The sequence below is a fragment of the Micromesistius poutassou genome (genome assembly GCF_964030765.1).
Source record: "Micromesistius poutassou genome assembly, chromosome: 24".
NCBI classification, from domain to species: domain Eukaryota; kingdom Metazoa; phylum Chordata; class Actinopteri; order Gadiformes; family Gadidae; genus Micromesistius; species Micromesistius poutassou.
The window spans coordinates 1,145,654-1,172,327 of NC_140294.1; the positions used below are offsets into that span (position 1 = coordinate 1,145,654).

At 47.7% G+C, this 26,674-nt stretch overlaps 2 protein-coding genes across 2 annotated transcripts in view; one reads left to right on the forward strand and one right to left on the reverse strand.

Moving 5' to 3' along the window:
- Positions 1-1,657: 1,657 nt before the first annotated feature.
- txndc16 (thioredoxin domain containing 16) lies at positions 1,658-20,594 on the reverse strand. Its single transcript, XM_084488083.1, has 19 exons — positions 20,170-20,594; positions 19,542-19,624; positions 18,510-18,583; positions 18,295-18,369; positions 17,398-17,519; positions 16,500-16,590; positions 15,749-15,917; positions 14,625-14,791; positions 14,083-14,143; positions 13,213-13,336; positions 12,910-13,056; positions 12,356-12,415; positions 11,745-11,952; positions 10,797-10,933; positions 9,894-9,978; positions 8,746-8,908; positions 7,575-7,786; positions 5,841-6,028; positions 1,658-4,248 (listed from the first exon to the last, which is right to left on the reverse strand). The coding sequence occupies exons 1-19, from the start codon at positions 20,327-20,329 to the stop codon at positions 4,010-4,012; spliced, it is 2,565 nt and encodes an 854-aa protein (XP_084344209.1). The 5' UTR covers positions 20,330-20,594; the 3' UTR covers positions 1,658-4,009.
- A 444-nt stretch (positions 20,595-21,038) lies between these two features.
- LOC311369725 (integral membrane protein GPR137B-like) overlaps positions 21,039-26,674 on the forward strand; it is an 11,576-nt gene continuing 5,940 nt past the window's right edge. The window contains exon 1 of the mRNA XM_084487938.1: positions 21,039-21,754. Within this exon, the coding sequence (XP_084344064.1) occupies positions 21,371-21,754 (384 nt within the window). The 5' untranslated portion in view covers positions 21,039-21,370. The remainder of the gene's footprint in view (positions 21,755-26,674) is intronic.

Genomic DNA, 26,674 nt, shown 5'->3' on the forward strand with positions numbered 1-26,674 from the left:
TGCACTATATCCTCGTGTGTGTGCGTGTGTGTGTGTGTGTGTGTGTGTGTGTGTGTGTGTGTGCAGGTAGGGGTTAGACAGTACAGACAGGTCATTAAGGAGCAGGTAAGGGTTAGACAGTACAGAACCAGATCATTAAGGAGTAGGTAAGGGTTAGACAGTACAGAGACAGGTCATTAAGGAGCAGGTAAGGGTTAGACAGTACAGAGACAGGTCATTAAGGAGCAGGTAGGGGTTAGACAGTACAGAGACAGGTCATTAAGGAGCAGGTTGGGGTTAGACAGTACAGAACCAGATCATTAAGGAGCAGGTAAGGGTTAGACAGTACAGAGACAGGTCATTAAGGAGCAGGTAGGGGTTAGACAGTACAGAGACAGGTCATTAAGGAGCAGGTAGGGGTTAGACAGTACAGAGACAGGTCATTAAGGAGCAGGTAGGGGTTAGGACGCCCCCTAGAGGCTGGGCTGTGGATATGGGGGACAGAACCCAGCACCTTTTCCTACTGGGAGTCAAACTCCCTAGCCCCCTTTCTAAAAAGAAAAGCCTTTGATGATCTAATCGTTAAAAAAAATGTTACTTAACACACTTGATTAGAAACATGTGTGACTTCATCTACATGTAGATCAGTGCGCTCTACATGTGTCTCATCTCACTAGTTTACTGATTACTCTTCGATATTCCCCCCCCTCCTACCTTGGCCCATATAGAGCACCACACAAGATCAACAGGCAGAGATACAATACATCAACATTCCCACTCTATGACTAAGTGTCAACGAGGCGTTTCGTTTGTAATCCCCACCTTAAACCTCAGTCGCTGCTGGCTTCCGTTTTCACGCCCTCACAGATATCACAAACATCTCAGCCTGCTTCTTTTTCTAAGAAACCACAACGCCTGCAAGTGTATGTGGTGCGTGTCCCTCTCCAAATGACACACTTGACCTTGATTCTTCCTCAGAGTCAAATGAACCCACGGTTGTATAAGCTACTTACATTTACATTTAGCAGGCGCTTTTATCCAAAGAGACTTACAATAAGTATATTTGTCAGAAGAAAGAGAAACAACAATATATGTCGCTACAGTACAATAGAGTGCAGTAGAGCTACGGTGGAATAGCCTAGTGGATAAGAAAAATAACCACCAAGAATCTCGTACTCCATTCGTTACAAAATCTTGCTACCATGTAACGAAGTTTCTTGGCGTTTCTTCAGTGTGGTTGAGTTGATGGTAGGCGTATGTATGCTGTAAAGGTAGTCCGGAGAAAGCTTTAGTGTAGATAATTACATGTATGCCTGTTCCTTTGTTGGGAACGGGTGGCTTTTGTGGTCCAAGGGACAGCATCGGAAACCAGATGGCTGTCGGCGCGTTCCAACTCTCTCACGCCCTTAATACGTTTCTCATCAGCTCACGCTGTAATGACCAGGATAATGATAGCCTGAGTGAGTGCGTGCTCGAGTAATGAGATGAAAGACCACTTATATTGTGTTTCTATTATATACATTAGATCCCATAAGTGGTGGAGGTGTGGACGGTTGGCAGGGACCACTCAGCGTGACGTGAGATTCAGCTGTAGAATGGACTTTGTTAATAGGGTGACCGCTGGAGTGAATTACGTAGTGAAGTCTTCAAACATTGTTGAGTTTTTCCACAAACAAAGTAACATTAGTAGCTTTATTTGAAATGTCTTTGGTCACATACGAAACAATCTTTGGATAACTATGACATTGGAAAAATAAGCAACTTTCGAGGTAACTATAGCGTCAACATTTAAATAATACAAAAAAATATAAACAAAAAAATATGAATAACGTCAGTAATGTTAATTCAAAAGGAATGACATACATTTTGGTTTCACGATTTGGAATCAAAGCTCAATGTGTTGCTAGCCACTAGGTTCTTGCATGCATGCAACATTATTCACACTTACATAATATATATATATATATAATTCAGACTCAACAGTGATTGATTGGGACAAAGCAGAGTAACGTAAGCCCAGGGTTCAGACCATGACCGTGACTACGTGTCTAAGTGTCCTTTCCAGCGGGACGCAATCACTTGTTTGCATCCCAGAAAACGCCTTGGATACTCCGCCTTCATGGAAAGTAGCATTGGTGCGCCAAAAACGTGTCCTTTCAAGATCCTGAGTGTATTCATTCCCATTCTACACGCGTTCCATTAACTGCCGCATCTGCCTCTCAAAAGGGAAGCACTTTCCAAAGCAAAATATGAAAACGTGCACGGCAAATGTCTCTTTCGGTATCTTGTTCCCAAACATCATCATGCAACCACAACAATATTGTAATCAAAGCACCGACAACAATGAAGGAACATAAACACATCCATCAAGGGCTTTATCTGTTAAGTCTGTCCCGACCACAATCCTGGCTTGTTCGTCAGACTCACTTTCTCTACAGTGCGGCCACATTGAAACTAGACCCGAGAGAGAGAGAGAGAGAGAGAGAGAGAGAGAGAGAGAGAGAGAGACTCACACACACAAAGAAACAGAAGAGAGATAATCAAAGAATAGAGAACGCACAAACACGCACAGAGAGATAGACAAAAGAGAGAGAGAGAGAGATACGAGAGAGAGACAAGAGAGGGAGAGAGATACGAGAGAGAGAGAGAGAGAGATACGAGAGAGAGACAAGAGAGGGAGAGAGATACGAGACAGAGATATGAGAGAGATACGAGAGAGAGATACGAGAGAGAGCTACGAGAGAGCCAGAGAGCGATGAGAGGGAGACAAGAGGGAGACAGACAGAGAGACAGAGAGACAGAGAGAGAGAGAGAGAGAGAGAGAGAGAGAGAGAGAGAGAGAACAGCGGCGACCTCCCATGGAGCCTGACCTCCTTCGGTGTCGGGTGGTTACATAAGGCGGTGAGTCTGGATCCCACCAAACACAATGGAGGACCCGGACACACACACACACACACACACGCACGCGCGCACGCACGCACGCACGCACACACTCGCGCACACACACACACACACACACACACACACACACACGGCTCCCCGCCCGCACCCAGGTCGGCGGGACAGGAAGGGGGCTTTTGTGTGGTTAAAAACAACAAAATCGTAAAAAAAAGTGGGTTTCAGTCGCTCAGGCGGCCAGAGAATGTATGTATGTCACCCGGCAACCGCGCACAGGAAGTTCACCTGTTCGCTTCCCGAAAGTGTGGAACAGTTCCTCAAATGAGACCCGATGGAAACTGCAGGTTGACCGACGACTTGTGAGCGTGCGTGATCATCTTCGGTATTGTGTGTAGTGTGTGTGTGCGTGCGTGCGTGCGTGCGTGCGTGCGTGCGTGTGTGTGTGTGTGTGTGTGTGTGTGTGAGAGACAGCCCATTATCAGCTCTCTGATAATGGCCCGTCTCTGTGCTGGCTGGCTGGCTGTCTGCAAAACGTCCCCTGAGGGCCCCCGAGTGATTGATCTCAACTCCAACGTAAAAGTGCTTTGAGTAATCATGACGGTCCATTTAACCAAGAAGAAGAAAAGAGGAAAAAAAACTCAATACTCAACGCGATCGCAAGATAAAAAACGTAATATATTGGCTCAACCTTGTAGCGACAAACGTTCAATACCCATCCGTGGTCCTGTGCTACACGCTCTCTTCTGTAACACACTGTCCTGTCTCTCTCCACTGTCCTGTCTCTCTTCAGTCTTGTCTCTCTCCACTGTCCTGTCTCTCTCTTCAGTCTTGTCTCTCTCCACTGTCCTGTCTCTCTCTTCAGTCTTGTCTCTCTTCACTGTCCTGTCTCTCTTCACTGTCCTGTCTCTCTCTTCAGTCTTGTCTCTCTTCACTGTCCTGTCTCTCTCTTCAGTCTTGTCTTTCTCTCCAGTCTTGTCTCTCTTCACTGTCCTGTCTCTCTCTTCAGTCTTGTCTCTCTCTCCAGTCTTGTCTCTCTTCACTGTCCTGTCTCTCTCTTCAGTCTTGTCTCTCTCTCCACTGTCCTGGCACAAAAAAATACTCAATACTAAATGAAAGAGCAGAGCTTCTTCTCTCAGAGCTCAGAGTGCCACGGGGGACGAGAGGAATCGGCCCCCCCCTCTCCTCCCCCCTGGCCCGTCTCCCGCTCCCCTCCTCCTCCTCCCCCCCGCTCCCGCCGGCCTCCCTTCCCCCTCTCCCCCGTCTTGACCCGGGGCGTGGAGGGCCGGGCGTACCCGGGGGCCTCCTGGTCCATGACCGACAGGAAGTCGTACAACGGAGCAGCAGGACGCCACTTGTCATCGCCCGTCCTTCCTTTAGGGGGGGGGAGGGAGAGGAGGGAGGTAGAAGTGGGGGAGGGAGTCGGGACAAGGGGCACACGCATGTATGACTGGCTTGTCACAGGCTGTGACCGTGAAAATCACAGCGGTGGCGCGTGTTCACCCGACGGCGACCGCCGTCAAGTGCGGGCGAGATTCGAGACCACGTGAAAAAATTTGCGGTGATTTAAGACGCGAAGCCCCTTGGTGAATCGTTATTTTGGATGAAAACTAAAAACCATAGGATTTAAATGATAAGGATTAGGTTATCAGCGCCAGTGTGTTTCCAAAATGGACACGTTTTTGATGAAGGAAAACACACCCTAGCGTAGACCCTGGATGCTTTCTGAACCAATCAGTGATGGGCTCTATACCGTGAGCTTCTAAGTTAGTAGTAGTTAAGTGTACTGATTTGGCTCCAACTTGTTGGTACAGAGGTGTGGCCTTGGTGACAGCAGGGGGTGGATATTCTAAATACCCGGCAACCGGTGATGAGAGGCAAGTGTGTAATGGGGAAGGCCACCCAGTTTTCGACCGTGTTGGTGTTGGTGTTTCTGTTCTTGAATTATTATTATTTTTTTTGTGTTTATATGAATGAAAACAATCATTTTTCGAACTGTCTACTGAAGTCAATAAAAGGATTGGCATAGCCAACGATACGGGAGCTCTCTGTGACATTGAATCAATTATGCATGCGTCAAACTAACGTCTGTCCATTGCCCCTCGAAGCAGTGAGCTACAGGTAAAGGCCATTACATAACTCTTGCAAGGGGGGACGACCAGAATTCTGCCCGCCGACTTAACAGGCGCCGACTCTGCAGCGGCGGCGGTGCTGGAGCTCGTGTTACGCCAGATGGACGCAGGAGAGGAGCAGAACGTGTCTAAAGTTAGACAGGAGCGAGCTTGAAAATCGCAAGTCACGCATTGCGTTGCGTCTTTAAGCGCGCGTGGAATGTTCTGGAACAGCGCGGGGACGTGTGTGAACGAGCCCGCGGCGAGCTCTCCCTGCTCCACGCAGGAACACAGGGGTCAAAACCGCTGCACGGGGTCAAAGGTCGGGAGTCGGGCCTGCTTTGAAATAGCAGAGGGTTCAAACCCGACAATCATCACTTTGATCAGATAGCTTTAACGCAGCTCTAAGCCCCAGCTCCCATTACAAGATGATTTGTTCATCGTTAATGTTAGCCGCACGCACACGCACACGCACACACACATTATTATCTTTTGCTCGTGATTGATTTGTGTTTTTTTTTCTAGATCCTCTCTTACTGGTGATCGATTTGTTGTTTTATCTAGATTATGTTTTACTGGCGATTGAATCGTTGTTTTAACTAGATTATCACTTGCTGGCGATTGATTTTTTTAGTTTCATCTAGATAATCTCATGCTGGTGATGAAGATCTGGTTTTATCTCGATTATCTCTTGCTGGTGATCAACACGCCGTTTATCTGGATTATCTCCGGTTCCCAACGCTCTTTACAGACACCTTCTTATTGATTTGTCATTTATTTGTCTTTTATCCTCTTAATGTTGTTTTTGTCGGCTAATCAACGCTAACGACCGCCCCCCCCCCCCCCCGTCTTTACCTGTGGGTGGTTCGGTCCCGTCCTGGATGCCCTGCAGCCAGTGCAGGACGGAGCGCGCCACTATGGGCCCGTGGGAGGGGTAGTGGTAGAGGTCCCCGCTGGGCAGCTGGGACAGGACCAGCGCGGGGAGCGGGGGCAGGGAGCCCAGGTACGACCGCAGCACGGACACCCCGGAGGGGGTACGGCCCCTGCAACCCCGGGATCGTAGGAAGGAGGGGTTTGGTTGATGAAGCGTCAACACATCACGTGTACATTTCGCTTTTATCCAAAGTTACTTACAATAAGTACATTTGTCAGAAGAAAGAGTAAAAAAGATATATGGCTGTCAGTAAGGTACAGTGAGTAACTTACTGTCTTACTGTAAGTAACTTACTGTAAGGTACAGTAAGTACAGTAAGGATGTTCATAGAAACAAGTGCCAAGCACTTACAATTGCTGGGTTAACCCAGTAGCTAGGATCAGAGCTCTTTGACGGTTTAATTCATTATTATTAATGCGTCCATAACCACACACAGGATACCATCACAGCTCTCGATGGGTCGATTCATTATTATGAATGCCGTCATTGTTACATGCATGACGTCCTTACATGGGTGAATTATGTATCGTGAACGCAGCAATTATAACATAAATATTTGATCCTTTCTGCTCTTTTACGGGCGAGTTCTACATTATTAATGCACTTGTGGTTATCAAACGGTACAACAGAGACTGTGTGTCCATCAGATGCCCGAGAGCAAAGGGCGACAGACACGCCGTCTCTGTTCCACATGAGCAGGTGACATCACTTTGCACCACTTCCAACCCATTAGAGCCAGAGATGGAGGTCTGGTGTCACACCTGTGCTCATATGTCAATGTTAAGTCATTCGTCATTCAGTTATGAACGGACCAGGGGAGGGCCGTGTATTTTACCCCCCCCCCGGCCTTCAGCGCCATCCTCCCTCAATTAAAGCGCCTGCAAATCACCTCACCGTGACCACTGTGGGCTAGTGTCTTTCTGGTGTGAGTGAGTGAGAGACAGAGTGAATGAGTGAGTGAGTGAGTGAGAGACAGAGTGAGACAGACAGACAGACAGAGACAGAGAGTGAGACAGACAGACAGACAGAGACAGACAGAGAGAAGGAGACAGAGAGACAGAGACAGAGAGAGAGGCACAGAGACAGACAGAGAGATACAGAGCGACAGACACACAGACAGAGAGAGAGACAGAGAGACAGACAGACAGAGACAGAGCAAGAGAGACAGACAGACAGAGACAGAGAGAGACAGACAGAGAGAGAGAGACAGATACAGAGCGACAGACACACAGAGAGTGAGACAGAGAGAGAGAGAGAGAGAGAGACAGACAGAGACAGAGCAAGAGAGACAGATAGACAGAAAGAGACAGACAGAGACAGACAGAGAGAAGGAGACAGAGACAGAGAGAAGGAGACAGAGAGACAGAGAGAGAGGCACAGAGACAGACAGAGAGATACAGATCGACAGACACACAGACAGAGAGAGAGACAGAGAGAGAGAGAGAGAGACAGACAGAGCAAGAGAGACATACAGAAAGAGACAGAGAGAGAGACAGACAGACAGACAGACAAAGAGAGAGACAGACAGAGTGTGCGAGAGAGACAGACAGAGTGTGTGAGAGACACAGAGACAGACACAGAGACAGACCCAGAGAGAGAGAGAGAGAGAGAGAGAGAGCGAGAGCGAGAGCGAGAGAGAGAGAGACTCCACCTACAGGTGTATCCAGCAGGGCAGGTAGCCCTCGGCTCCGCCCCCAGCCCCGGCCCCGCCCCCGGCCGCCGCCCTCACTTCCCGCAGCGCCGCGCGGGTCTCCCTCCTCGTCCACTCATCCTCCTCCTCCTCCTCCTCCTCGCTCCCCACGAAGAGGAGCAGCAGGGGCCGGCGCAGGGCCAGGTAGGACGGCAGGTTGGCCACCGTCAGCTCAGGCTTGGGTACCGGGGGGGGACAGAGGCCACACACACACACACACACACACACACACACACACACACACACACACACACACACACACACACACACACACACACACACACACACACACACACACACACACACACACAGTGGCTCTTCAGTCTGACTGGGAAATTTACAGCGCAGGCGAGAGAGAGAGAGACGTGAGCGTAACGTAGGCGTAACGATTCACACCGCCGCCGTTTGTTTTCGCTATACTTTCAAGGTTCGTCGGATCACGTGTTTTATTTTATTGGTTTATTTAAGACGGGGACCATTGTACGAGGTTCGTTGATTACGTGGGGCAAAAAGACGGCTTGTACCGGATTATAGCTAAAAGCTTGTTTCCATGTGCAGCCCCTGCAGTCCCGCGTCATAACCGAGACGCTTCGGAAACGCTCGGAAATAGAAGTGAAGAGGAAAGTTAAGCTTCGGTCGGCCGTGAGACGGGCGTAGAACGCTCCCGGTGTAAATCAGTGCACTACTTTGAATTAATTCTATCTCTGGCTGAAGTCGGACGTCTGGCGGCCGACTAAAAAGCTCGTCTAAAACGGCTCTGGTGCAAATTGGCCTTTACCTACAGCCAATTACCGTTCTGTGCACGATGTCTCCAGATGTACAGAATAAATCAGCGTTATTTATTCGGTGACTCCGACGTTCCCTGAAGCGATATTGCGGCCACTGCGGGTGAAGACGAATTGATTCCCTCCGCCATTTGCCGTAGCTTAGCGCCAAGTGTAATCGATCAACGCCTGCTTTCAAGGTTGTCCCCGCTCTCACACACACACACACACACACACACGGACACACACACAGATAAATCGTTCACGTGAACACACACACACGGACACACACACAGATGGATCGTTCACGTGAACACACACACACACGGACACACGGACACACACACACACACACACACACCCAGCCCCTACCATCTCGTGGAGCAGCGCGGCGTTCACCATGGCGACCAGCTCGTCAGCCGAGTCCGGGAGGGGGAGGGGGCGGGGCAGGTTGGGGGGGGCCTGGTCCCCTTTGTCGGACGCCTTGTACAACAGGACCTCTGGGGACGACAGGCCCGGTGCACGGCCGTCAGCCCTGAGAGAGCGCGCACGTGTGTGTGTGTGTGTGTGTACACACAACCGCACACACACACACACACACAGGCGGAGAGTCGGAACAGAGGGAACGGAAGAGAAAACATATGATTAGCAGAGCTTGTGTGTGTGTGTGTGTGTGTGTGTGTGTGTGTGTGTGTAATTATAAATGGTAAATGGTCCTCAATAATATAGGGCTTTTATCCAAAGCGCTTTACAGTGTTGACTGACATTCACCCATTCCAGCAACCTTGCGGTTACCAGCCAACCCGCTCTACCTCCTGAGCTAATGCCGCCCCTGTGTGTGTGTGTGTGTGTGTGTGTGTGTGTGCGCCCGTGTGTGTGTGCGCGCCCGTGCTCATGTATGTGTGGCTTATTCCTGCTTATTCCTTTAGATTTAATCTATTTTCTTAGGAGCTGAATCGTGACTCTAACGGGCACGTCACACACAGACTCAGGTTGAGCGCAAAATACAGGCCAAAATACGCACCAGTCGCGTGATAGAAACGTCGTCTTCCTGTCAGCGACACGCCCACTCACTCGTAAATTCTCAAGAAAATCGGATTCCCCGGAGCTTACGCTAAGGGCTTCGAGTTAACTCGGATTCTGACATTACTGTTCACATATACAGCCGTGACCGCCGTGACCACGCACACACACGCACACGCACACACACACACACACACACACACACACACACACACAGCTTTATGTCTCAGTTTTGGTTTGTAATGTTAACAGTTAATGTTTTCAGTTCGCCCTGACATTTTCAATTTAAGTTTCATTTATTAAACATTCTCCATCCTCTCTCTCTTACTGCGTCACTCTTCAACTCAAAATGCCACGGCGATGCGGTGGTTCTTGGCCGGTGCTCGAAGCAGCCTTTAAGCCTGACGCTACACTGCGAGCGATCCATCATCATCACGGCTGCTACCCGAGCGTAGCCCTAGCCCCGTATAAACACGCACATCAAGTGTGTGGTTTACCAGCTCTCTGCCAGGCTCTCCGTTAGCATGCCCGCTAGCACCTCGCCTCTCAGCGCCGCCGCCGCCGCACTGAACACCGCTGCGCCTGAGAGAGAAGAAGAGAAGAAGACGACGAGCCGGGAGGTCAAAAGGTCAAGATCACGATTCCTTAATTGTGTTGTTGTTTTTTTGGGGTTTAAATCCCAAAGTCCCCCTGCTCATGATTCCATTAGTCCCGGAGACTCCGCCGTTCCCGTGGTTTGGGGTTCACGGTTCCCCCAGGGGGGGGGGGGCGGCGCCATCCCGACCGCTGTGATTGGCCCTTGGGTTCACGATCGTCCCCCGAGGCGGGGAAACCCAGGCCCCCTGCCCCCGCAGCACTGAGACCCCCACGTCACGGACCGCTGCTAAATGTTTCCATCTCTATCCCTGCGCTGTTTACACGCTGGCAGGGTTCCGGAAACTGTTCCGAAGATAAGAGTTCTCTCCTTTACAAAACCTAAATCACGGTGAATATCCCCCAGTTAAACCGTCCGGTTGGATCGTTTAACCGCTGTTTTTACTACGATCCAAAAGGTCCAGTTTCGTATAAAGACCGAAGGAAGTTGTTAATCGTTACAAAAACAATCGCTGATGAAAGTCTGAGGCAAGGAACCATTTACAACATGAATAAAAATGTCAATTTGAGGAACTTTTTTCCAAAACAGTAAACCACATTTCAACATAATCCACAGCATCTCTAAGGCCTTAAATACTGCTTTCTGGACTTTTCCAAAAGCAACAAAAAAGGTAACATTTATTTTATGTGTGCGCGCACGTGTGTACGTGTGTGTGTGTGTGTGTGTGTGTGTGTGTGTGTGTGTGTGTGTGTGTGTGTGTGTGTGTGTGTGTGCGTGTGTGTGCGTGTGTGCGTGTTTCTCTTACGGGGGTCCGCAGCGGTCTTAAACAGTCCCAGGAACCGGTCCGGTTTGCAGGCCGAGAGGTCTGACCCGGGCACTTCCTGCAGGAACGACCGCACTTCCTCCTGCGTGGACAGCAGCACTGGGGACGGCACGAGACTCCTGTGGAAGATGCATATGGAACAGGGTCTGGTTTAGATTATGATATCCACAAACGCTTCTGGAGCCCTTTGCAGTGACAGTCGTGTGTGTGCGCTTTACGATAAAAATCAACACCACATGTTGTTGTGACGGTAGAAACACTCTGTACTTTAAACGTAGGAAAGGAAACATTTTTGGAGATGCAGAAATCTCCGTTCCGAGATCTTCATCTCTTCGTTGTTCGTCAAAGAAAATGTCCAAAAAATAAAAAACAAAAAGGGAGAAACGTTTGCTCCATCTCACAGGAAGCACGACCTCCCTAAAATTAATCTTAATCTGGTGGTTATTAACCCCGTGCTTAATGGCGGTTTCCTGTCGCAGGGAGCTTAACCATGATAAGAAACATAAATATAAAAAAAAAAAATTTATACAAATAAACATTGTGAGTTGTGGCGGCGGATTCTGCCTCTGAGGCCTTACGATTATTGCGATGCTAGACGCCGTGATGGATGCGGTTCCCATATCTCATTTTTCATATCTCGTTTTCAGTCAACCGTTAACCGTCTCATCGTCGACCAACCGTTGGAACAGTTGAAACGCTGCATGCACAACGCTGTGATCACGATGATCACGGTGATCACGAAATCACGATGGCGGAGGTAAAAAAAAATAACAATACATAATTGACGCACGAGCATTCAGTGAATTGGCAGGATGTTTCTGTACAAGATGAAGACACAAAAATGTAGGGTTTTATCCTGAGCACTTTAACACAGGCATCGTAAGCCGGTGTGAACTAGTAGAAACAAAAACTAAATCAGCGCACGCTCACATGAGGACGAACCGCCGCAGCGCCTCAGCACCCAGCATGCCCCTGTAGCGCTGCGCCGGCCCCCGGGGGCGGAGCAGCAGGACGCTGGGGAAGGCCGTGATTGGCTGGAAGGGGTACGGGCGGTCGGCGGCCATTGGCTGAGCGGCGCAGAGGTCCGCCCACTCGCCGCAGTCGACCACGCCCATCTGGACGTCGAGCGCCTCCGAGTCTGAGGTTTAAATAAAGGTTTGACACTTTTATACTATATATATACTATATATCACTTTTTTTACTTTTTTATTCGGAGACGCTTTTCCTTAAGCTGTTTAGCATCTCCTCGCGGTCTGTGTTATTGTTGTGAATTAAATGTCATATTTGTGTCATAAGTCAGTAACTGAGTAACACATTCAAAATGGACAGATGTTTAGTAGTTCATTTTCCATCCGTATACACAATAATTTGAATTAATTCAATCCTAAAGATGTACTCATCAGAGCGGATATAACCGCTCAAGGGAGCAGTTATATATCCGAATTGTACCAAAAATAAAAGAGATGTTAACGAAATGTGAATGTGTAAAATGTATGATATTGATGATTTGTAAAAGCTGCTACGGTGTCTCGGGTCTTCACCTGCAAGTCTGTCAGCGACCTCAACGAACGTGCTGAGGACCGCCATGGAAACAGCGTCCCCTGGTGGTACAAAAAAGAACAACAGATTTATATTGGACATTTCTACTTGATAAATTACTAAAACGAAAATAGTCAAAGTCAGAAATCGGTTAATCCACAAATAATTTCCGCACTTCTGGTGCCAGCCCCAATCGATCACACGCTGACAACTTGAGCAATTAAGAAACAACCAGTACTCTACATCCTGCAGAGGTCATCGTACCCACGTCCAATGACGACCGGTACTTACAACCAGTATATGTGATTTGTAGTGCAGAAAAACCAACCTCCCAGGGTAGTGGCGGTTTATAAGCAGGGTAGGCTCATATGTCGTCACTGTAACCAAACAGACTTGATTTTTTGCATTTCTGCAAGCTTCTCTCACTTGGGAAATTGCGTAACTTCCCCCACGCCCCCTCAAAGAAAATACGTTTTTAGAAGTGGGCCCCTCAAAAGGAATTCAGTTACAACGTATATCTGGGTTTTTTGTGCCTGGTGGTCTGGCGTCTTCTCACATTTCAGGTAGAACAGTGCCACCGTGAGGCTGTGCTGCGCTACTGCGGCCTGGAAGTTGTCGCTGTTGAGCAGCGTGACTGCGTCCATGTCCAGAGAGACGCCTCGGCTCCTGAAGACCGACTCGGCCACCTCGTCGTCCAACATGTCTGCCGGCGCGCACGCACACACACACACGTGTTACGTGTTACGTGTTTTAATGACACACATTACATTTACATTTTTACTCAATGTAAACAGTGTAATCAATATAATCCATGCATTGAACGATTATATCTTGCTGTACAAGATGGACGCTGTTTTACCAAGCTCCGACCAGTCATCTGCTTGCTCTCTCTCCTCCTCCTCCTCCTCAGCTCTCTCCTGGGCATCAAACAGCCCCACCACCTCCTCGAGGTTGGTCAGGGTCAGATACTTGACCTCTGACCCCTGGCACAGCGAGTTGAACCCAATGGGGTAGGAGGAACACACGTTATACATGCACTTGACAACCACGGCTCAAAGGTCGAGTCAGAAGCAACGAACCAATCTGCTGACGCTGTCTTTTCGGGGGGGCTTGAACTAGTCTAAACTCGCTCGTTTTGCAGCGCTTTTGTTTGTGCATCTGTTGTCCTTCTCACTCACACGTCGCATTAGATTGGTGAGGGGGATTAGCCATTACAAGCCGTTTTAAAAAATCTGCCCTTCCGCTGCCTTGGTGACATCACAGGATAGATCAGTCCACCTGCTGCCTACCCAGCGAATGTTGCCGACCTATCCGGTATACATCTAGGCGGACACGCCCACTCGTGACGTCACCAAGGCACCAAGGACGGGGCATATTTTCAAACGGCTCGTAATGGCTAATCACACTCACAGCTGATGGCATGATATCACCCCGTTAACGACTAAATGTAGGTGTGTGTAAACTGCTTTGGATGACGGCGTCTGCTCACTAATTGACTAAATGTGTGGGTGTGGATACATATGTAAGTCTAGGATGGCCATGGGGGTGTGTGTAACAAAAATTATTTTCTACGCACAAAATACCAGCAACCCAGTCTCCACTGGAGCAAATGGTAACGTGAGACATCAGAACGAGGCACAAGCAGGGCACACAATGAACAGGTTACTGGCATGTTATTGACATTAACATGCGATGAATTGGTGGTGAACATGTACATGAATGAACTCACCTGTCCGGGGAGCCTGTAGGCCGCGTTGTACTCCTCTGGCGTCATCACCGCAGGACTCTCTCTGTGGTGACACACACACACACACACACACACACACACACACACACACACACACACACACACACACACACACACACACACACACACACACACACACACACACACACACACACACACACACACACACACACACACAGGATGTTGAACGTAGAAATCAAAAAAGGAAGCACACAACATTTTTTCCTTAAAAAACCACCAAGCAAGTCAACAATATAGTTTCAGAATACACACAACTCAACTGTGTATCTACTATGTATGTAAACATGGCAAAAGTCGACCACAACAAAACTAGATGCCACTAAATCATACACACTGCACCTTTCATGGATTAAATAGCTTGAGTACAGAAGCAACATAGTGCAAGTTTAACCTATGGAAACATTTAATCCAGTGTCACATCAACGCACGCACATGCACACGCACACACACACATACACACACACACATACACACACACACACACACAACCAGCCTCCCATCACCTGTGCACCAGCATCAGCAGGGCCAGGCCTCGCAGCCTCCAGGCTAGAGTGGTGGCCACGGCCCGGTCCAGGTGCTCGGTGCTGGGCCGGGAGAACAGGAAGAGCTGGGGCGTCTGGAGGAGGGTGTGGTGGGGGTGGACAGCTGACGGGTCCTCACGCACCTCCGTCTAGGGGCGGGGGGGGGGGAGAAGGAAGGGTCAGGAAGTGTAGAGGACACAAGTCTGGAGACATCCTTGTAGACGTAGTAGTAGTAGTAGACGCCATTTTGTTATTTATTGTTCTTTATTTCTGACAAATGTACTTATTGTAAGTTGCTTTGGATAAAAGCCTTTGCTAAATCCCCTAAGTGTAAATGTATTGCACTCCTTTATTTAGTATTAGTATTATTACCATACTATCACAAGTTTTTCTTTTCATCTTTATCTTTGCTATTTGCAACTGTTTCTGTCCCCTGTTTGCTGCTGGGACCTGCCCCCCCTCCCCCCCCCTCCCTTCCAGGATGAATAAAATCGTATCCTTAGTCTTCCAGCTATTCCCTTCATGAATGAATTCCCTCAACAGTGCGTTGTGGGTGGTGTGGTGGACAGCCCTCGACATGAGGAGAGCCGGAGGGATGACACATTAAAAGGTGATCCTCTCTTCTGACTGAGCGCCGTACTCTGACGTCTGTACCCGTGTCTGCGCTGCGTCTACCAATGACCAAAGACACGGACCTAGACGCACATCTTAATATGTCAACATTTCTATATAATACTATAGAGATATTTCATCATGGGACAATATAATAAGGTGTCCTTTTAGAGCTAAAATTGATATTCATAAGATATTCATAAGTTCAAGTTGAATAGGAAATAAATATTAATAATAATAATAATAATAATAATAATAATAATAATAATAATAATAATACATTTCATTTGAAGGCGCCTTTCTCAGCATTCAAGGACACCGTACAAAGATACACAAGAGTCATTAAAAAGAAACGGCAATAAGATAAGGAAAAGAGCCAAACAATAGTATTACAACTAAAGCCCCCTTTGAATAAATACAAGATTATTCTTTTTTTAAACGTTCCCCTCAACGCCACCTTTAATCACGGAGGAAGTGTCTGGTGTGAGACTCACCACCAGCGGGGCCTCCATGAGCCGCAGGAACCCGTGGAGGTCCAGGGTGGACAGCGGGCCCCTCATGGGGGTCCGTTGGCACCGGGGGTCGGGGGCCCCGGAGCCGGCCGGGCCCTGGAGGAGCCGGCAGTGGAGGAACCACACCCCTGCTGAGCGGCCCGGATCCATACTGGTGGGGGGGGGCAGGGTAGGAATTCTTTACTAATTTATTTGTACTAATTATTTTTTTGTAATTAATTTGTATTAATTGCATTTATTAGTTCATTGAAATGCGACGTGGGCCCTCTGCAATAAGCTTATCGTGAAGCTTTGCAAATGAGTGAATGAAAAAAAAACGTTTTATTTTATAAAATACGTCGGATTTTGTATGCAATATTCGTTGCTATGGATAATCTCAGGCTCAATTTTTGGGCAAAACAAACGCGATTTACTATTTTTCTACTTATTCTGTCACCACTTTCCAAGTTTCCACTGCTGTGTCGACACTCCAAAGTCACAACAACTTTATTGACTTCATGAAAAAAAAGAATCACAGCTGTCCTAATGGGTGCCCTGACCCAGTGGCAAAGACGGGATGGCGCCGTTAGGGTGATGAAAGAACCACTGTTCTGAAGAAAAATTAATTCTAGTTGTAATCTGATTCCGGCTAACTGGGTCCAAGGCGGACGCCGGTCCAAACCGAGCGCCGGGCTGGTGGAGAACATAATGGTTACGGTGCTCCTTGATTGACTCTGTGGTATGAACCAGTTACCCCAGCTGCTCCAGTATGGGCCCACCGGTGGTGAGGACGAACTGGTGCTTGGCTCCGTACACAAACACCGTCTCCATCAGCGAGCGGTGCTCTGTGGAGAGAACGCGAGGCCCATCGGTGAAAGGTTAACTCGACGACGAAGCAGACAGCTGGGTACGGACGGTCAACCTGTCACGGCTGATGCTGGATTATGTTTTCGAATTTTCACGTTCAAAAAAAGACTTGAGTCCGATAAGAAGTGAGCAAAAAAAAACAATCGCACATCTGTGTGCCTTGCTCTGCTCTGTTACAAACAACATGTGTACGCGTATAGTTCATGTTTGGATGGTTATATCAAGGCAGAAAGAGAGACGGAAAGATCAACAGCGACGGACAGACAGATACATAGATAGACATAGATACAGATGGACAGACAGACCGACAGATAGAAAGAGACAAGAGACACAGACAAATAGATAGACAGACAAATAGAGAGACAGGCAGACAGACAGATAGATAGATTGATACAGACAGAAAGAGAGAGAGAGACAGGCAGACAGACAGATAGATAGATAGATAGATACAGACAGAAAGAGAGAGAGAGACAGGCAGACAGACAGATAGATAGATACAGACAGAAAGAGAGAGAGAGACAGGCAGACAGACAGATAGATAGATACAGACAGAAAGAGAGAGAGAGACAGGCAGACAGATAGATAGATACGGACAGAAAGAGAGAGACAGGCAGACAGACAGACGGAGGGACGCAGACGGACAGAGAGACGGACAGCCACTCAATCAGAAAGACAAAGAAGAGCATCACGGCAAAGCGCCAAACTTGACTCTCTCCCTGCATCTCCGGCTCGCTCCAACCACACCGTCCTCCCCCTCCACCCGCCCCCCCCCCCGGGGGCCTCACCCTGTGTGCCCAGCATCTGGACGTAGGCCAGCACCACGTCGCTCTTCCCCCACGCCGCCCGCTCCAGGGCCTGCAGGTCGGCCACGGACTGGGCGTAGCGCACCTCGTCAAATAGGATGCCACTGGAGAGAGAGGAGGGGAGAGAGAGAGAGAGAGAGAGAGAGAGAGAGAGAGAGAGAGAGAGAGAGAGAGAGAGAGAGAGAGAGAGAGAGAGAGAGAGAGAACGCTATCATGTGCTATCATGCTTAAAGGAATAGTTTGACCTTTAATGGCCAATCATGTCTAATGTAATAGCTCAACCTTTAATGTGCTGTAATTCTGAAGGTAATAGTTCCAGACAGACAGACAAACAGACAGAGAGACAGCGAGTCCCCCAAGTAGTTTGAGTCAACCATCTCCAAAACAATGGTGTATTTATTTTCCGCACCTGTGATTCCCGCCACTAGGGGGATCTGTGAGTCAAGTAACAGGTTTGTGAATAAACTCCCCTATCTGGTGTCAACACGAAGCTTCAAGAACATACTGAAGGGACACGCGATCAGTCACACAGTCTCCCGATTAGACCGAAGCTGTAAGGTGTGTTGGTTCAAAGACAGTGAAAACCACAAACCAACACTGCAATGTAACGACACACCACAACTCCTCTTCCCACTTCAAATAAACTAATCTTCCAATCACCCGTACACCTACAAACTATACTTTAAGAACGCCCCCTGGTCATCCCCAGAGGCCCAGTGCCGACAGTAACAGCACCATTAACTATGATTAAGTTAATTGAAATATCATTTAAAGGTCTGAAGTCAAACGTGAGTTCGGGAGTACAAACGGGAGTTCGGGAGTACAAACGGGAGTTCGGGAGTTTGTGAGCGCATGTTGTCCGTTGACCGGCGCACTTACAACAGGACATGGGCTACGATGGCGTTGATGTCGAACACCGAGTCCACGTCGAAGCTCTTCAGCAGCTCGGCGTTCCTGAGAGGAAAACACATTTTTTTTCCAGGAACCACATTTCCCAAAGCGGTCGATCTGCACTGCCCCGACTGTGGCCATCGAGGGGGGGGGGGAGAAGTAGCTTCACCCGAACCCCAACCCGTTGTTTCATGCAGAACTACCTGAACAGGTAGACCTTCTTCAGCAGCCTCTCCCCGGTGCAGAACTTGGCCGGCTGCCCCCGGCTGCAGTTCACCTGTGACAGTAGGAACAGGATCTCAATACGTAGCCGTCGCTGGATGCATGTGTCACCTCATCCATCGATACGCAAACTCTTGTTCTCTCGTTTCTGTCCAGCTCACTCAAGTTGGGATTTTTTTTTAATCCGTTTAGTGTCTGTCTGTCTGTCTGTGTGTGTGTTCTGTAAAATGAGTTAAATCAGATTAGGGGGCAGGGCTGTACCCAGAATGTTTGATAGACATTACCGGTTGACCCAAAACAGCCAATAACCGGTCACTCCTGCAATAGCATGTGTAGCACCTATAGAGCGCAATTTGTGTTCATATTTACATCTCATCCTACGTTTTTTATTTCCTTTTTGGCGAAGGATCGATCAATCCATATCACTAATATTTAGCCCACTTCATCACTTTGAATCCAAGACTAGATGTTTTAGGTTTTAGTTTTCCTTTAATCACAATCCCCTGAATCAGTACAATCTGTAACTCACAACTCCAGCCCAACAAAACATTTGACTCATTTCCTTCCAATCAGCCTCACTGATCTTTGGCCATAGATAGCGAACGATAACCTAGAAGAAGGAAAATCACTTCAAAAGGTGGTTTGGTTCAAAAATGAACCAAACCACCTTTATCCGTCAAGCATCTCGTTCCTTTTCCTGTGCTCATTTGATTGAGCCAGACCCATTTATTCTTTACCCGGTAGATCAACGTGGTGACGTGACTCAAGATTTAAATGAGGCTGTTATCTGGTTGAATAAATACGCGAGAGAGGGATAAACGGTCATCTGGGGGTGTCATTATGGTGTATTAAACCCGTCTTCTGCTGCATAAAGTGCATGGTCTGCCAACCCGTCTCCTCTATCTTGATTAGAAATTGGATCACATCGTGTTTACGCCAGCGTCAGCATGATCGGTAGAACAACGTTTCTAATCCTGGTGGGCATTAGGAAGATCACGAGAGCGCTTTGTTACCTTGCCAACCACTATCCCATAATCCTGCAGGGCCTCCGCGGACTTGTCTAGCTGGACTAAGAAGAGGGAGATGGTGGGAGAGACTAGGGAAAGAGAGGCAGAGAGGTGAGGGGAGAAGACACTTGTACAATGTCTTTCAATCTCACAAACACAATTTAGTCATTTATAAATGAATTGTATCCAAAGCAACTCGGTTAAGAGAAATCAAATGTATGGGAAGGGATTTGAACCTTTTTCACAGTCTACGGTTAGAACCCAGAACCATACGATGCATGCGTTACTAAACTAAATTAACTGTATGGGCATGATAATTCATAATTTGCATTGCTATAGTAGCTTCAAAATAAAACAAATTAACCATAACAATGTCAATGCAGTAAAGAAGGAAAAGTCAAATAAATTGAAATAGCGGTGTGTGTGTGTGTGTGTGTGTGTGTGTGTGTGTGTGTGTGTGTGTACGTGCGTGTGTGTGCGTGCGTGTGCGTGCATAGAAGCTCTCACATGCTTGACCGAGAGACACGTTATAAGCGGGTTTAATAAATAGTGCGTGTGTGCGCACCGCGCACAGGCGCGTCTGCGTTCATGCGTGTGTCCGAGCGCGGGCGTGTGTGCCAATTCAGCCACTTACCCCGATGCCCAAAGTACACAAACATAGTGCTCCCGGACTGCAGCTTCTCAGAGAAGCCCTCGGCGGAGTATTCGACCAGATGTGACCCGTTCTGCACCTCGCAGCGTCCGGGCTCCGGCCAGAGCCACAGCACCGCGGCCAGCATCGGCACCCACACCATGGCGACGACCAGTGCCTTTTAATTCACTCTTTTTAAGAGTTATGAGGAGGTTGTTGGTGCGGTTGGGGAGGGCCACATATTGTTCGGCACTACTCCGAGGAACATTCATTAGGGTCACTTGTGTGGAGTTTCATAGCCCCGCCGCAGTATCACTTAGCTATATTTACGAACATGCAATGGACACACATTGAGTGTATAGTGTATAAAACATCGCTAATTAAGCCATTCTCTTCTGGAGAGTGTGTGTTTGTATGTACGATAACGCTTCCCCGTGTGCTGCTTCCTGTTTCTAAAAGCCACTGGCTTGCAGGACCCAATGAGGTCAACGGGATTTGTAAGCAAAACACACGACCAATCACAGGTTCATACGGGCGGGGCTTCTGCATCTGACATCATCTTGAGCCAATCCAGTGACATATCGCTGGGGGCTGGGCCGGTGTTTAGCCAGTGAGCGACCGGTTTTATAAAGTGGGCGTTATGGGAGTACGCTTGGGATAGCGCTGCGGAAACTGAGTGGACTCCGTGGCTCTAGACGTCGTCGTTCACACGGAGAGGAGCCGGCGTCGGAGCCAAGATGGCGCCCTACGCAGCGCCAGTTTCCTCTTCATTGGAGGACCGAGGGGGGCGGGTCTTAAACTGCATCACAGCTGATCATGGTTTTTTCCTCTCAAGTTGTTTTCTTGCAGAGAGCAGCTTTGCAGAGATTTTTAATGGCTCTGTCTCTGTTAGCAGAAGACCTTTTATTGTGTGTGTATGTGTGCGTGTCTTGTCCATCTGTTTACATGCCGTGTTCTTTTAAAGCGTCGCATCTGAGAACAACTTCTGTTCATGGTGGGATTATTTTCAAAATGAACTGTTTTTAGGACAAATGTCCTGGACTATCACTGGATATCATTTTCCTTTTCATCAACAGTCAAATTAACTGCGCGCCTGTCCAAGTTTGATCTCCTATGATCGTTCGCGTCTCAATCCTCTACATCCGTCACATCGCCATCGTATTGTTTGGTTGTTTTTTTTCCTCATTAATTTGTAGACCTCAAGATGTTTTCGCCCGAAAAGGAGGTCAGTGCCAAAGGCTTTACCTCCGCAGCCGAGTCCCCCGGGCAGCTGCGACCCGACATCTCCCCGACCCTGGAGCTGGCTCTCACCATCGTGTACACCCTCCTGTACACCTTTCTGTTTGTTTTCGTGTACGTCCAGCTGTGGCTCATCCTGCACCACGGACACAAGCGCTTCAGCTACCAGAGTGTGCTTCTCTTCCTGTGCCTGCTGTGGGCTGCCTTGAGAACCACGCTGTTCTCCTTCTACTTTGACAACGTCGCACAGGCAAACCGCCTGCAGCCCTTCCCCTACTGGCTGCTCTACTGCTGCCCCGTGTGTCTGCAGTTCTTCACGCTGTGTCTGCTCAACCTGTACTTCACGCAGGTAAGAATGGTGCTGGTGGAGGTGGCGGGGGGGATGGTGGTGGTGGTGTTGATGGTGATGGTTGGGTGGTGGTGGTGATTGTAGTGGAGGTGGTGATGATGGTGAGGTGGTGGTGGGTGATGGTGGGCTGGTGGTGTTGGTTGGGTGAAGGTGTTGGGGGTGGTGATGGTGGTGATGGGTTTCTGGTGGTGTTGATGGTGCTGGGATGGTGGTGGTGGTGACGGGGTTCTGGTGCTGCTGCTGGTGGTGGTGTTGGGTGGTGGTTGTTGTTGGGTAGGTGCACCAGGCCTATTCCGTGTGACCTGATTTCTCAACGAAGGCGAAGAAGAGAGAACGCGCTGACGGTGCGTTATCCAACCCATTGTGTACAGTGGCGTCGCCGTCGTTTGAATGAGGGTTTGATTACAGCGCGTCCCTCGGGTCAAGAGCTAAAGCAGGACTACACGTTCATCCGGTTCAACCGATTGTTTGATCTTCATGTTGCCTTGGTCCTTGTCAATGTGGATTGTTATCTAACCCGACCTAATGTTGATATAGCGCCCAAGTCGCTATAAAGTGGTCCATTGATTATAAGTATTGAACAATACAATATTGAGAGAGGGGGGCGTGTGCGCGTGGTACTCTTTCCATATATCCAGCGGAGGGACGAGCGGAGGCGATGTTGGTATTCTGCTGTCAATATTACAAGTCCTGTCAGGCCTAAGTCAGCTGCGTGTTTGTTTAACATGGGAACGGTCCGACTCGCGTCGCAGTAGAATAATGTGGAAAAGATGTGTGGACTAACCCTAACCCTAACCCAAAGAGAGAAAGAATCTCCTGCTTATTCCTTCCTGTGCTGTTTACTCCGCTTTTCTCCTCTTTAATGAAATCTGATTCACTGAGAACTCATAACTCATCATTATAACTCATAATGTAGCCCCTATCGCTCTGTGCTGTCATTGAATGGAGAGCTTGTGAATGGGCCACTCTGTGTAGGCCTACACTTCAACAATCGGCCTGGCCATCACAGGGATACACATTATAGGCCTGCTATCCTTACAGTAACATGCCTACATATACAGTAATAGTAGGTTTTCACATACTGTAATGTATCTAGACATACAGTAATATGCCTATATGAAGTAATAGTTATACACATACACTAATAGGCCCATTCATACATGAATTGGCATACACATACAGTAATAGTAGGCCTTCACATACTGTAATGTATCTAGACATACAGAAATAAGCCTACACATACAATAATAGTAAGCATACACATATAGTAATAGGCCTACATACATACAGCAATAGTAACACTACACATACATTCATAGGAACATACAGTAATTTACCAACATCTAATATGCCAAAATATAAAGTTATAGGCCATAATAGGCCTCCAAAAAATAAGATGACTACACACACAAGGCCTACACACAGTATTCCTCCATCTCTTACTGGCTCTAACATTATTTAATAGCTTTATTCCTCTTTTCGGTTCATTCCTTTTCTGGATGTTCTCCCAGATACCAGTGGCCTTCCCTGCTGCTAAGAGTATTGCATTTCCTTGGACCTTCACACTGTGTGTGTGTGTGTGTGTGTGTGTGTGTGTGTGTGTGTGTGTGTGTGTGTGTCTGTGTGTCTGTGTGTGACACCACAGTGTGTGTGTACCAATAGAAACAAAAACATCATCATTTGGAACATGATATCCAGACATTTACGCAGCCTGTAGCTGTTGTGTGTTCATATTTTTCTGTTATGTACAACGGTGAAGGCTAATGCTAGCTAGCTAGTATGCCAACAAGACATCCAACATAGCTTGGGAATCAATCCTGCCATCTTGAAAGATGAGTCAACAAAGGAAATACCCATTGATTTAACTTGTGAACAAAAAACTATTGATTTCACTGTATAGATTCAAAACTGGTGCTAAAAATGGTGGCAAAACAAGCCTTTATAGCAGGTCAATATATACAGCAAAAGGTGATGACATAATAATATTGCCCTTTTGGTTATTTGGACAAGTGAACTGACACCGAAGAAAATGTCCAAAATATTGGTGAATCTTAAGAGTGTCCCTCTCTCGAGGGTCCTGGAATGCAGAATCAGAACTCCTGGACTCTGTTACGGGACTCCTTGAGTCCGGTAACACACATGTCTACAATGTCTTGTCTGTGTGTGTGTGTGTGTGTGTGTGTGTGTGGGTATCAAAACAGCTTGTCTCAGAAAAGTTGAATATATTTTTGGTGGATTTTAATTTGGAAAAATAGTCCTGCCCACATGTGGAATATGTTGGGTGTGTTTTGAGTGCTTGTCTGTGTACGTGCGCGTGCATGAGATGAGAGCTCACTGAAAGAGTCGTTGTGAGTGTGTGAGAATCTGAGGTGTGTGTGCGTTTGTATTTGGAGATGGGGGTCAGCTTGTCGATCAGAGTTGCATAACAACTGCCCCTTCCAAATATCAAAGAGCAACTTGAAAGTTGAATGTCACACACACACACACACACACACACACACACACACACACACACACACACACACACACACACACACACACACACACACACACACACACACACACACACACACACACAATTTCCCAGAAAGTTACACATTAGAGAAGTGGAAGCTTTTATTTTGAAGCGTGACGTGACACTGCTGCGGGGTCACATGACCCCCCCTCACCCCAGGTCATGTGACCGGCGAGTCAACGCCTGTTGTAAATCAGCTGACCTACTGGTCAGCAAGAGGTGGAAAAAGTGTTGTTGACGCACACACACACTCACACTCACACACACACAATGCCTGTTCATGTGTGAATACATAATGTATTCACGCAAGCATGAGCTTTGACGAATAAAGTGAGACTTTGTTCGGCTTGAAAAGTGAATTCTGGCATATTTAACTATTTAATATTTAACTTTCATAGGACATATGTGGGGGATTTAAATAGAGCAATGATGAATGTATTGCACCAGCATTAACACAAATATGATTGTGAGCCAAAGGGGGATAGCAATATACATGAATACATTAACTGGGATCAGATTAATCACTACATATACAAATCAGAGGCATAGTCACAGCCACAACTCAAAGTGCGACAGTAGCTATAGCAACAAAAAGTAAAATGTTGCCCATACCCATTAATGGATTTCTGCGCCACACTTATTTTTTAATGTCAACTGGTGCATTTCACAGCAATTCTTTGATTTTGCATAATTTACATTTTTAACAAAATCACACAAGCACACACGCACACACACACACACACACACACACACACACACACACACACACACACACACACACACACACACACACACACACACACACACACACACACACACACACTGATGAGTCTGAGTCAGGCGGGACTGTTTCTGCTCGTTAAGTCTTTAGCAGCGGCTCGGCCTCTTTCCTCCTTCACCAGAGCGACGGCGATGTGAATAAAACATGGCGATCCTCGGGTCATTTGGAGTTTTGTCTCGTTACGCTCAGTTGCGGCTCTCCCTCGCAGCGCTGCAAGCGGGATTCGTTCCGTTCAACAAGTGTGCAACAATACATGTTTGGTGTGATTTCATAGGAGGCGCCACGCTTTCTATCTTTTAGATGTTTATTGTGTCACCACCAGGTAATAAAGCGATCCCCTTTTTGAGGCGTCACTACATAGGCCTACAGTAGGTAAACAAAGCAGACAGGCCCGCCGCTTTTGTTGATTTAGATGTTTGTTTGTTCTCGTCACAGCAAGGGAAAGGCCGCTGTTTGCAGAGCCGCGCGCGTCCCGACCGTATGAACGTTTTCCTTATTGCACAACCCCCTAATTAAACCACCAACCCGTTCGGCATCATCTCAAAGACGTGATGTAAGAGTCCGCTGCTGTTTTTTTTAATTTTTTTTTTTAATAATGATCATTCTAATATGTTCCGTTGCCTCGAGCGCACCAGAGCCCGACTCCAAACAGCACTCTGTTATTGATCGAGGAAACAATTATGGGTGGGACATAACGCACACACTGACAAGTCACTCTCGTTACGGCTTAAATGACCGTCATTAGCAAGCAAAGCAGACAAATCATGCCGTGGCGGTTGATCGCCTCCGTCAGAATCCTCATCTCGCTGTCTTCGGACGAGTTTGTCCATCGATTCTTGTAATCATAAACATTGTACATTACAAGGCTGAACTCCATGTCCTAATGGATGAACGTTTGGAGATGTCTTTTAGGGAGGTCGTCGGATGTGTTGATCAGTTAAAAGTCGAGGTTCCTGCAGACCACGTGCGTCCGTCAGCAGTTGAGGGATAAAGGAAAGGGCCAAACGTTTAACACTTGAGGGGATCGGAAGTGAGGCGGTGCCGGTGTCGTGCCAGAAGTTGATTTTTGCCAGAAACTGATTTCCGGTCCGCGGGAGCGCGCACGGTCTGTTAAAGTTGTGTTTCTGCCTCAAAATGGCTTGATATCACTCAGCAAAGTAATACTGACAAGATTTGATGTCAACCAGTGCTTGAATAATGTGTAAAGGGCCATTACAATGTAAAAATCAGCGGACCGGAAATCAGTTTCTGGCAAAAATCAACTTCTGGCACGACACCGGCATCAACCCGTCTCTGAGTTGACACAGTGACACACCCCACTTCTATGAACATAGAAGTGACACCGCTCTGTCAAGTCGGACCACGTGTCACTGCTGGACACGTAGGCCTACTCACGCACTCACTCAGATCTACGCAGACAGCATGTCATGCGGTCGACCTCAAATGGGGATTTTCAAGCCTTGTGTGTGTTGGTGAGGAAGGAACTAAAAGTTCAGTTATTGCTTTATGTACTGCCCAGTGATCCCAAGTTTCAACCCTTTCAACCTTAAGTTTGAAGTCTTTCTTTCTTGTTCCTATAACTTAAAAACAAACGGCACCAATGACAGCAGTGTGAATCATTGGG